Source organism: Grammomys surdaster, unplaced genomic scaffold, assembly GCF_004785775.1.
Source record: "Grammomys surdaster isolate TR1022 unplaced genomic scaffold, NIH_TR_1.0 317983, whole genome shotgun sequence".
Taxonomy (NCBI): Eukaryota; Metazoa; Chordata; class Mammalia; order Rodentia; family Muridae; genus Grammomys; species Grammomys surdaster.
In genome coordinates, this window is record NW_021626835.1 from 128 (window position 1) to 12,381 (window position 12,254).

General features: G+C 42.8%; 1 protein-coding gene across 1 annotated transcript; it reads right to left on the minus strand.

Moving 5' to 3' along the window:
* Positions 1 to 2,169: 2,169 nt before the first annotated feature.
* On the minus strand, positions 2,170 to 11,281 carry LOC114616357 (cytochrome P450 2B1-like). The gene is made up of 7 exons (XM_028761838.1): positions 11,122 to 11,281; positions 10,281 to 10,445; positions 8,815 to 8,975; positions 6,688 to 6,864; positions 6,113 to 6,254; positions 2,513 to 2,700; positions 2,170 to 2,343 (listed from the first exon to the last, which is right to left on the minus strand). Exons 2-7 carry the CDS (start codon positions 10,369 to 10,371, stop codon positions 2,185 to 2,187), a joined length of 918 nt encoding a protein of 305 aa, XP_028617671.1. The 5' UTR covers positions 10,372 to 10,445; positions 11,122 to 11,281; the 3' UTR covers positions 2,170 to 2,184.
* Between the last annotated feature and the right edge of the window lie 973 nt (positions 11,282 to 12,254).

Consider the following 12,254-nt stretch of genomic DNA (forward strand, 5'->3'; position numbering starts at 1 on the left):
TCTCAGGATAGTCTTCCATTTAGATACTATCTCATCTCAGAGCTGTGAGGTTCCTGGACACATGTGTCTCAGGATGCCCTTCCACTGGAATACCTTTCCTCTCAGAGCTGTGTGGTTCCTCAGCTTCCAAGTCACAGGATACCCTTCCATCTGAGTAGAAACACTTACAATGGATATGAGGGATAAAATGTGGGAAGGTAGGATTGAGGGGTACATGGGGGTGGGAGAGAAGCCTAGTGCAGTGGAAACTTCCTAAAATATACGACGGTGATCCTGATGAAGTCTCCAAATAGTGAGGGAGACATAGTTCCAAATAAACAGCACTTGACACTAAATGAAGCTTCTAGTGCTAGGACTGAGTAGCATCCAATTGAATTGGCAGCCAAAGAGGTTTCATAGAAATCTCCAAACAACCCAGGTTGCTGCAAAGACAATATATTGTTCTCTACAAGTGACAGCAAAGCTCCATTACTGAAGATAACACCCACACAACTTGTTGAGTATGGAGGGGTCAAGCTGATTACATAAAACAATCACCCCCATGCTCTAGTGTCTTTGATAGGAAAGGTACACTGCAGGCTACTGAAACAGAAATGTACAATTCCAGCCAGCGATGAATAGTCTATAGTGCTATCCTGGGCTCAATGGCGGCACAAAGCTTATGGGAATAACCATCCAATGGCTGGCTTGAATACCTGATATTGAATCGGAATAGAAAGCCCAGAGACCTAGGATAAAACCAAGTGCAAGTGGTGAAACAAAGGAACAATAAGATTAATCTTAAAAATATGATAGTATACTCATAGATTATTGCTCTATTTAGCCATCCCCATGGCTATTTCCTCCTGAAGCTGAAGGGAACAAATATAGAGACCCACACCCAGACATTACACACCAAGAGAGACCTTGGAACACATATGTCTAAAGGGGATGTCTCCATCAAATCCTTCCCCTCAGAGCTCACAGAAGTCTGTGGAAGAGGGGTCTGAAAGTGTGAGAGCCAGAGGAGTTGTAGGACACCAAGAGAATAAGGCCTTTAAATCAAAATCATAAAAGCTCACATAAAATTAAAGACGCAAGTATGGGTTCTGCACCAGGTCCACTTCATATATAATAGAGATTGAAGTTTAGTGCTTTTATGGGATTCCTGAGTGTGTAGATGAGTGGGTCCCTCATTTTTGAGTCTTCTCTTGGGAACTTTTCCTTCTGTTGGTTGCCCTTTGCCCTTTTCAGCTTCAATGTGATGGGATTTGTTTTAACATTTTATCTATCTCTATCTCTATCTCTATCTCTATCTCTATCTCTATCTCTCTCTCTCTCTCTCTCTATCTATCTGTGTGTGTATGTGTGTGTATGTATATGTGTATACATATACACATATACATACACATACATACACACATACATACATACATACATACATGCATACATACACACATACATACATACATAATTATGGCTTGTTGTTATCTCTTAGAAGCCTGTTCTATTCTAATGAGAGACAGAAATGGACTGGATCCAGATGGATGAAGAGGGGGTGGGGAATAACTAGGAGGGATAATGGAAGGGGAAGCTGCAACTGGGATATATTGTGTGAGGAAATAATGTATTTGGAACAATAGGGAAACATGAACATAAGTCTATGCAAGACAATTGATTTTGATGCAACTAAAAAGAATTGATGGATTAGTTTGGTCATTACAGCTCCTAAAGTGAAGAAGCTAGCTTCTACTATTTTTAGGATTTTGCATAGGAACCACAGAATTGGCTTTAAAGACATCATGAGCTTTCTGATAAAGGAATACTATCAATCTGTTATTTATTTCTGGAGAGTTGTTGAAACTTGAATTTGCACTGAACTAATTTTATTCTCTGTAAAGATACTCTTTAGTTGAGCATTTAAACATGATTAAAAACAAATGTTTTCACTTATTTAAAAAGGTTTTCCCCTAACTATAAAATTAAAAAAAAACCAAGAAAATGAATTTGCTCAACTTTAGTTAGAGGCTTTTAAATACTTCCCCAAAGTCATCCCGATCAGGATGCTCCTTTACCTCAAGACTCTCCTCATGAGGCTCTAGCCAGGTTGAACCGTAAGGTAGCTGAGACAGACTCAATAACCCAGGTCCTATTGCTATTTGTGTCCTGAAGGGTGGGCCTGCCCTCTAGTGTCTGGGAAAAGAATCACAGGTCTGTCTCACCTGTGGAGAAGGGCATGAAAGCTTCACTTTTCTTCAGTGCCCCATTGGCATCCAGGAAGTGCTCGGGATTGAAGGTGTGTGGTTGTTCAAAGTACTGTGGGTCATGGAGAGCTGAACTCAGGATGGGATACACCTCGGTGTTCTAAGAGGATTTATGAGATAAAGATATTAATATACCCTGACTCCCATATGAAAACAGTCAGTTCATAAGTAAAACAGAAGTCAGGGAAAACACAGACAGGATGAGGTTGGTGATTAGGAGCATAGAGCATGCTCATGGAGAAGTGATGAGGAATCACAGCCGGTCTCACCTTGGGGAGCAGGTACCCTCGGAACATGGTGTCTTTGGTGACTCTGCATGGCAAGCCCATTGGGGAAAGATCAGCAAATCTCTGAATCTCGTGGATGACTGCATCAGTGTATGGCATTTTGGAGCGGTCATCAAGGGTTGGGATCCGATATGAGCCAATCACCTGATCTATCTCCTTTTGGACTTTCTCTGCACAGAAAAGAGAAACAATAGACAGTGCCCCCTTCTTGGAGGCAATGCACAGTGACCCTGTTTTCTGGGATCCAATAACCCAGAAACAGTTCAGAGCAGGAAGACTCTGCTGAGAAAGACACAGTGACCTCTTGGGTGCACATGCCTGTGTTTCTTTCAAGGGCCTTTCTCTCCAACCATGCTTAGAGCATGTTAGAGTCTCTTCTCAACAAGCTCCAGTATTGCTTGTAAAAGAAAAGGAAAACCTCCAGCAATGGGCCATTTTAACTGTCAGTCTGGAGTGAGGGCTGCAGGGAAAATGGCAAGAATGTAATGAATGTTATCGATTGTATTCCTGCATGCACAGCACAGGTCTACACACACACACACACACACACACACACACACACACACACACACTCCTTTGCAGGGAATTCATAGTTAAAATCCAGGGGGCTGGAGAGATGACTCAATCTTTAGAGCACTGGCTGCTCTTCGAGAGGACCCAGGTTCAATTCCCAGTACCCACATTTCACCTCACACTCTCTGTAACTCCAGGTCCAGAGGATCCTCTAACCTCACACAGACATATATGCATCCAAAACACCAATGCACATTAAATTAAAAAAATTTAAATGTATGCTAATAATATGATCCTGTGCTCTCAGGAATGAAAGGGGAGCAAGTGTCTATAATTCATAACTGCATACAAAGTATGAATAAGTTGGCTGATGAAATAGTTCAACCAATAAATGAACTTGAGTTGTAAGTTTGACAGCCTGACTTTGACCCCCCAGATCCATCTTTTAGTTGGAAGGAGAGAACAGAATACACAAAGTTCTCATCCAATCCCTACACATGAGCTATGGCAGGCATGCTCAGAATCACTTCAAATTGTTTTTAAGTTTTTAACATGTGAACATGGAGGTACACCCAGAAATGGACGAGCCGGTTAATAAAAGGAAAGTTTGATGAGTGAAGGAAATGAGAAAACTAAAACTAGATGTATATTTTCCGCTTTTACTTATGTTTATCAAATAAGAATCAATAAATTGTTCATACACAAAAAATAATGAACAGAACTAAGCACCAGTCAGATGAATGTTAGACTTAATGAAGGAATAATTGAGTAAATTTAGGCATTAACATATAGGTGTTTTGAATGAGAAATAAATCACAGGTAAATGAGTGAGTTATTAAATGGATACACAGAGGAATAGGTGGACACATAAAGGGTGTATTCAAAGGACAGTTGGAAAGATTACAGTATAAAAAATATTAGTATTTGAATGGACAAAAGGATCAATGACAAATTCCCTACACAGCTATCTTTGATCAAAGAATAAAACTCGTGAGTTGATTAATCCAGATAAATGAATGAAATATATGTTATTTAATATGTACACAATGTTCTGCCTCCATGTATGCCTGTGAATGAATTGCCAAAAAAATTAATGAAATATGTATTCTTTGCTATGCATACAGTTTTGTGCCTGCATGTAAGTCTGTCACCAGAAGAGGGCACCAGATCACATTATAGATGGATGTTTATGAGCCACCGTATGGTTGGTGGGAATTGAACTCAGGATCTCTGGAAGAACAGCCAATGCTCTTAACCTCAGAGTCATCTCTTCAATTCCCATGAATGGAGACTCATGAAACTGAAAAGCTTTTTTAAGTCAAAGGACATGATTAATAGAACAAAACAACAGCCTACAGAATGGAAAAGATCTTCACCAACCCTACTTCTGACAGAGGACTAATATGCAAAATACATAAAAAACTCAAGAACTTAGACCCAAACAAACCAAATAATCCAATTCAAAACTCAAGTACAGAGCTAAACAGAGAATTCTCAATGAAGGAATCTCAAATGGACAAGAAGCTCCTATGGAAATGTTCAGCATCCTTAGTAATCAGGGAAATGCAAATCGTAACAACTCTGAGATTCCCCTTTACAACCATTAGAAAGGGTAAAATAAAAAAAAAAACTCAAGGGACAGTATATACTGATAAGGTTGTAGAGCAAGGGGAACACTTCTCCACTACTGGTGGGAGTGCAAACTTGTACAACCACTCTGGAAATAAATTTGGTGGTTTCTCAGATGATTAGGGACAGTTATACCTCAAGACCCAGCTATACTTTTCCGAGGCATATACTCAAAAGATACTCCACCATTCCACAAGGAAATGTTCATAGCATGTTCACAACTATGTTCATAGCAGCTTTGTTTGTAATAGTCACAAACTGGAAACAACTCAGATATCCCTCAACTGAAGAATGGATAAAGAAAATGTGGTTCATTTACACAGTGGAATACTACTCATCAATTAAAAACAATGGCATCATGAGTTTCACAGGCAAATCAATGGAACCAAAAAATATCATCCTGAGTGAGGTAACCCAGACCCCAAAGCACACGCATGGTTTGTACTCACTTAGAAGTGGACATTAGCAAAAATGTACAGAATTTTCATGCTGTAGTCAGCAGATACCAAGAAGCCAAATAGCAAGGAAGACACAATGGAGGATGCTTGAACCTTTCTCAGAAGACAAAACAAAATAGATATCGGAGACTGATGGAAGGAGGGAACTGGATGGAAGAAGGGATGGGGAGGAGAGTGGGGAGAGGAAAGAGCCTAGGTAGGGAGAGCAGGGGAGAGAGAGTGGAGATCTTCTCTAGGAAGTGCTAGAGATCTGGGATGGGGAGAGGCCCCAGAGAGTCTAAGGGTGGGTGGGACTCTAGTCCTAACAGTGGGAGATAATGGATTCTGAAGTGGTTCTTCTAGACAGTCAGGACTTCCAGTGTAGGGATAGAGATAGTAACCCATCCACGAAACCTTCAATGCAAAATGTGTTTTGCCTACATGAAGGACAGGATCAAGGACAGAGCAGAGACTGAGGGAATGGCTAACCAATGACTACTCCAAATTGAGACCCATCCCACAGCAAGAACCAATCTCTGATGCTCTTAATGATACTTTATAATGCTCGCAGGCAGGGACCTAGCATAACTCTTCTCTGAGAGGCTCCACCCAGCAGCCAAAACAAAGAGACACAGAAACCCACAGCCAAACATTAGATGGAGTTCAGAGTCTTGTGGAAGAGTTGAGAGGCTTAAGGGATCGGAAGAGGACAGGGTCTCCACAGGAAGGTCAACAGAGTTAACTAACCTAGACCCTTGGGAGTTCTCAGAGCCTGAATCATCAACCAAAATACAAGAACTTCCTGGACCTGGGATCTCCACACATATGAACAGCTTGATATTCATGTGGGTCCCTGAGTGTTCATTCACACACCAAGACAGAACTGCCTTGGTTTAGAAGTAGAACAAATACTTCAGAACTCCAGATGTATGTGGCCCATGTCTCATTCAACCACACAAACCCCTGCAGACAAAGTATACTAGAAAATTCCCCCATGGCGCACCTGCAACATGAGGGTACTTGAGCATGAGCAAGAAGCCATAGCAGAGAGTGATGCTTGTGGATTCAGTGCCAGCAAGGAAGAGAGACAGCGCAGTTATCATGAGGTTCTGGTATTGGAACTGCGTGTAGTGGTTCAACTTCTCCTGGTTCCAGATGGGAGAGAGAATGATAGATCAGGGGTGGCTGGATCTTTGCAATGAGAAGCAGTCATCTCTGGGCACTGTGCTTCTGGTTTTGAATCTCATACTAAATAGACCTCTGGACATTACTAGGCCCTAGACAATGTACCTTGGCTTCTGTCCTCTCTCTACTTTGCTCTTTGGTGGTTTATCATGTTCTGTCTCCCAGATCCTTTCTTCCTCTGTGATCTTTCTGTGCTTTGCCTTTTGCCTTGTGTTTCTTCCCCAGGTATACCCCTTTTCTCCTCCCCATGTCATTTCCCCTTCCTTAATCTGTTCTTCCTTTTCTAGACATTCTGCCTCTCCTCACCATCCGGTGTCCCCTCCCATCTTTCTCTCTGACCACATCCCCATCCTTCACTCTCACCCACCCCTCTCTTCTCCATGCAGGACTAACCTTCTCTATGCGCAGAAGGTAGGAATCGATGAAGTCTCGTGGAGCGCTGGGGTCCAAGGTGGCCCTGTGCTGCTCCACACTATGGCCAATGTAGACAAGGATTTCCTTCAGGTTTTTGGAGATTTGTCTGTGGGCACCAGGAAAGTACTTCAGGAAGCCAGAGAAGAGCTCAAACACCTGTTAGAAAGAAAGGTCTAGGAGGTCACCTGAAGTTTTCAGGTTCCCAAGACCGTGCCCTATCTAAGTCACTGTTCTAATACTATAGGAGACAGCATGACCAAAATAACTCTTACAAAAGAAGGATTTAATTGTGAGTTTGCCTATGGTTTCAGGTTATTTCATTAACATCATGGTAGGAAGCACACAAGGAGGACAGGCAGACACAGGGCTGTAGGCTTACCTCCTGATACACAGGCAGGCAGGGAAGAATAAGGAAGAACACTGGGCCTTACATGATCTTCTAAAACCTCAAACCAACAACACATTTTCTCCAACAAGGACACACTTGTCTATTCCTGAGGGTGGGATCTTGCCCCATCTCCCTTGTCTCTGGACTCTGTTTCCCTAACTACCAGGATTATAAACCTGAATGTTTCAAATGCACAACAAAGGTAAATAAATAAAAATAGTAAAATTTAAAAATAAAATTTCCCTAAATTCCTTAACTTTATGTCTGTCCCAACAGATTGCAAATCTCCTTCAGACTGCTCCAGCAACCTGCCAGCCCCAAACGGTCCAGCCTTACAGACTGCATGCCCTTAACCTTAGAAGGTCTCACAAAGTCTGTACAACAAATAAAATAGCCTGCACTTCCCAACACTGACCACATGTCATCTTCCTTTGATTACCTAACAGTGATGTCCTATTTGTCATCAGGAATGACCCAGAGAGAATGACACCTACCCTCGTACCCTATAGCCAGTGAACCAATAAGAAAACCAAGCGGTGAGAATAAATGGCTCTGACAGGCCCAGGAATGGCAAAATTACAAAATGGCAAACATGGTGTCATCGACTTTTGTCTTTGACACTTGTCCCCTTGCTAAACCATTAAATTGTATATCTAAAGCCAGTTCCCAAGGTCCATTCCCTCATTTGGCCCTTGATTCATTCCTGAGACAGAACAGCACGATCCAACAATCAAAATTCATTATTTGGATAATATGTGCAGACAGAATTTACCAACTCACTCTAGCACAAACTCTCCCTTTCCTCCCCCCAAAAACCTGATTCCTGCAGAAACACCTCCTTGTTGTCTTGTTGATGTTGCTGCTGCTGTTGCTGCTGCTATTACTATTACTACTTCTTTCTGCCTTTGCAGCCTATCCTACTGCTTGCCTTTTTTAGGTAATAATTCTCCTTTCTGCCAAGAACTTGGTGTCTGGCTGTGACCTGTGCAACTTCAAGGGGCCACTATTCCTTATACTAGGTCTTCATATTTTATGATGAAACACACAACACACACACACACACACACACACACACACACACACACACAAAGACAGAGGCATGAATGTGCAGGAAGGCACACACACACAAACACACACAAACACACTCCTCATATATGTACACTATACACATGCGTGCTATTGACTGTAGCTCTGAATCCTTCTCTCACATTTGTTTTTGTCTTGCATGCTCTGTATCCCACTTTTCCTTTCCTATTCTCTCTCTCTCAATCTACTTTGGTGAATTGTCTTCATTTGTTTGAATTTCTGAAGTTTTGTTTTATACACAGAGTGTCTCATGACTGCCAGACACCTCTGCAACTCACCAAGGATCACCTTGACTTTCTTATCTCCTTGCCTTCATGTGCTGGAATTGCCTTTGTTTTTTACCATCTCACCCAGGATATAAAGAGCTAGGACTCATGCATGAAAACCAACCCTCTGGCTATACTCCCATCACCCATTTCATCATTTCATATGCATGTGTATGGCTCTGTATTTCTACACTTAGGTCTCTCCACTTTCCTCATCATCCCTCCTGCCCTGCCTCCAGTTCTCAGCCTCCTTGCCTCTTCATGATGTCCCTGCTGTTCTTTCAGACCTAAGACACTTTGTCTTCACCCCTAAAGTAGCTTCCTGCTTCCTCTACTGTGGATATTCCTCTTTTCCCACCCATTCACCTGGCTGGAGAATGAGCTTATGAGCGAAAAAGTCTGATATAACAGGTCTAGCAGGTGCAGGAACTGGCGGTCTGTGTAGTCAAATCGCTCTCCAAAGACAATGGAGCAGATGATGTTGGCTGTGATGCACTGGAAATGGAACGAGGGGTCCAGAGGGGCTCCTGGAGGATGAGGAGGCAGGATAGGAGACATGAGTCCAGGGACCTGGGGAACATTAGGCATCAGCCACACGTCTATGAGGCTGCCTTTTTCACTACTCAAAGAAGAGAAACACCTGATACCCCATTGGCATATATGATGGGCAAGCCCCTACACTCATTTGTGTCATTTTATTTTACTTTTCCCAATGCTGTACAGAAGGTTTGATGCTATTCATACACACAGGCAGGAAAGCTAACTTCACTAATGGAACTCAACTAATCATGACTGGGACTCAGAATTTTGGGACTCAGAGGTAAAGTGTGTATAATTAGTCTCCATTCTGAACCTTCTCCCTAGTTATCATTCTGACTCTGAGCTGATAGTTAACTCCTGGTGGCAGGAAACAGAAGAGAAAGGTTCAGGGATTGCCTGTGTGGATTCACAAGTTCTGCACACTCCATTCCCCTCTGCCAGTCTTTCTCCATCCTTTCTCAGATTTCTAGGTTCTGTGGTGTTTCAGAAGCCATCTGGAACTGCTGCCTGCTGTCTTTGTACGCCAGGTTCAGTCACTGACCCTGGTGGTTGAAGGGTTCTTGTCTGTCAACAGTATTCAGCCCTTGTTTTCCTCTCCCTGGAGCTGGCTTGTCTATAATCTCTGATTCCCTGTAGAGCCTTCCTTGAGATTAGTCAGTTTCATTCTCAGACTTTTAACTTGTCTTTGTTTGGGTCCTTGATCTCTATGACTTTTCTCCAGCCATTCTTCCCACTCTCTGCACCTTTCTTCCTTTCCCACTTCTGCATTGACATAATCTCAGCTCTTCTGGTAAATGTCAATAAGAGATGTCAAATGCCTGTTGTAGAGAAATGTAACTGCAAATCAAGGTCCATGTCACTGAGATGCCCTTGTTATAATGAATCATGAAGGACCCAGTAGTCCTTCTGAGTTATATCAAACTACAACTCCCATCAGCCTCTGTGCTCCCTGACGCTCATCAGCACAATCACAGCCTTCTGTGTTCTAAGATGACATGTGTGTACCAATCATGCCTTTTTGACAAATAAAACTAATTCAAAAATTGATGTCCCTGAACAGAAGTGATCACCATGATCAGGACATGTTTTGAGTCTATTTTGAACACAATAGACCTCATATTTCTTTCTCTGCCCTGGAATTTTTCCTCACTCTTTCCACCTCTGTCTATATGTCATACTCCCCACACTGTGTGTGTGTGTGTGTGTGTGTGTGTGTGTGTATGTGTTTCTAACTTTGAGCGTGTGTCTCTCTGTTGTTGGCTGGGCACTCATGCCCATTCTATGGAACTCACCCTGGCATTTCTTCAGTTCCTCCACTAAACATAGGGCCTCCTCCTTTATCCGCTCCTCCACGCTCTGCTTTCCCATCCCGATGTCTCTCATGGTGGCCAGAAAGAATCGTCAAAAAGTCTTCCAGTTTTCTGTAGTGTCGTATTTTTCCAGCAAGTTGGGAGGAGCTAAGGTGGGAGGAGTAAGAAGAGGAAGATGAGGAGTAAGAAGAGGAAGAAGAGAAGGAAGAGGAGGAGCTAGGGAGGAGCAGAGATGTATGAGCCATGGATGACCACACAGGACAAGAGCAGTCCTGGGTATCAATTTATATCTTGGTTAACACTTAAAATTGTGTGGGCATCTTGTTTATTGAGCATTATCAAACTTATAAAGCTTTTGGATAATCTAAGCATTAGAGTCTCATTTCTACTGGGTACCGCGTGGATGGTGGGATGGTCTGGGCTCAGCCCAGCCTTGTGGAGACAGCTTGGAAGATTGGCAGAGCCATCTCCCACACTGGCATCTTGTGGGTGGCAGGGCCAGTGTTCTGGCCCGCCTAAGCCAGAGGCCTGAGCTGCGGCAGCCGTGAGAACACACTGCCATCTCTTGTGGCCTCAGGTCTAGCCTAGTCAGGAACATGGCGGCACTGTAACACAAGACAGATTGGGTGCTGCTGTTTTAAATATCTCCCTCAACAGCTTTCCCCATTAGCAAAGAACACATCTAAGAAGGTAAGAGGAGCATAGGTGGGTAGATTACATTGGAAGTTCAAAGAATTCTCAGTCTTCCCCAAAGCTAGAATCTCACCTTTCAAGCTCGATTTTTAGCCCACTTCCTCCACTCCACACTTGTCCCATATCTCACCATATTCCTGCATAATTTGCTGAAGCACAGCAAATGTTCCTCGGTCAGAGAAAGCCTCAGCGTGGTCCACCAGGGCCTCCCTTATGGTCTGTGTCCCATACAGCATGACCACAGGTCTCGGTCCCAAATGTACCATGAACACATCTCCATGTTTGTCATGAAGCTGCCAAGCATAAAGGTATGAAGGTTGTGATTATCCAGCACAAAAATTGTTCTTATAAAACCACTTAGGAACAGATTGGTAAATAGCCACCACCTGCCCTAGGCACCCTTCCCCATCTGAGGACCTAAGCGTTGATGGGTTATTTCACCACTGGGTCTTTTTTGATTAATAGGATGTCCCAATCAGTGCACCAGTACTGTAGAGTAAGGGAGCAACACATGCTTATAATCCTGGCACTGGAGATATAGAGGCCAGAAAATCAGTAATCATACTTGGCTATACATCTAGTTGAAGGCCAGTCTGGGTCACATATGACTTTATCTCCAAAAATATTTACATGGTTATGTAGATGGATAGATAGATAGGGGTATGGGTAGGGATAGGGATAGGAATAAATATGGGATGAGGATGGAGATGGAGATAGAGATAGATAGATAGATATGGGTGCAGATACACATATAAAGCCATGCCCATGTCCTTCAGTCTGGCCAGCAGCTCCTGGCATCTCATCTAGAAATCATCCTTTCTGTGACCCAGCTTTACCTGACCAATGCTTCCTTACAATAGTCAGAGAGAATGGCCCTGTCCCACCCACTTGATTACTTGGGAAGGGAAATGTATGACCCCTGGGAGTGGTACTGACTGTCATTGATGACTATAGTACAGACCATTGGGAAACAACCTGGTAGTACAACCATCTCTGGGCATTTCCAGGGAATTGGTTCCTGGAATATCAAAACCTTCCAGTGCTGAAAGCCCTTAAATAGAATGGTGCATGCTTACAAATAACCTACCCTCATCATCTTGTGACCTTTAAGACACTCTAGATTTCCATGCTGCTAAGAGAAACTAGATGCTATGGAAATGACCAGTACCCAGTGTTATTTAGGGAATAATTCTATGAAAAACAAGACTATACATATGTTTGGTTTAGATGCATTTATGGTTTAGATGGAGTCATATCATCAAA

What these genes read in the sequence shown, in the direction of transcription:
- LOC114616357 (XM_028761838.1), bottom strand. Translation starts at nt 10,371, where the DNA reads ATGAGAGACATCGGGATGGGAAAGCAGAGCGTGGAGGAGCGGATAAAG. An exon ending in TAAGCTCATTCTCCAGCCAG is followed by an intron (nt 6,865 to 8,814) that starts GTGAATGGGTGG and finishes TCTTTCTAACAG; the next exon opens with GTGTTTGAGCTCTTCTCTGG. An exon ending in GAGGGTACCTGCTCCCCAAG is followed by an intron (nt 2,344 to 2,512) that starts GTGAGACCGGCT and finishes AAATCCTCTTAG; the next exon opens with AACACCGAGGTGTATCCCAT.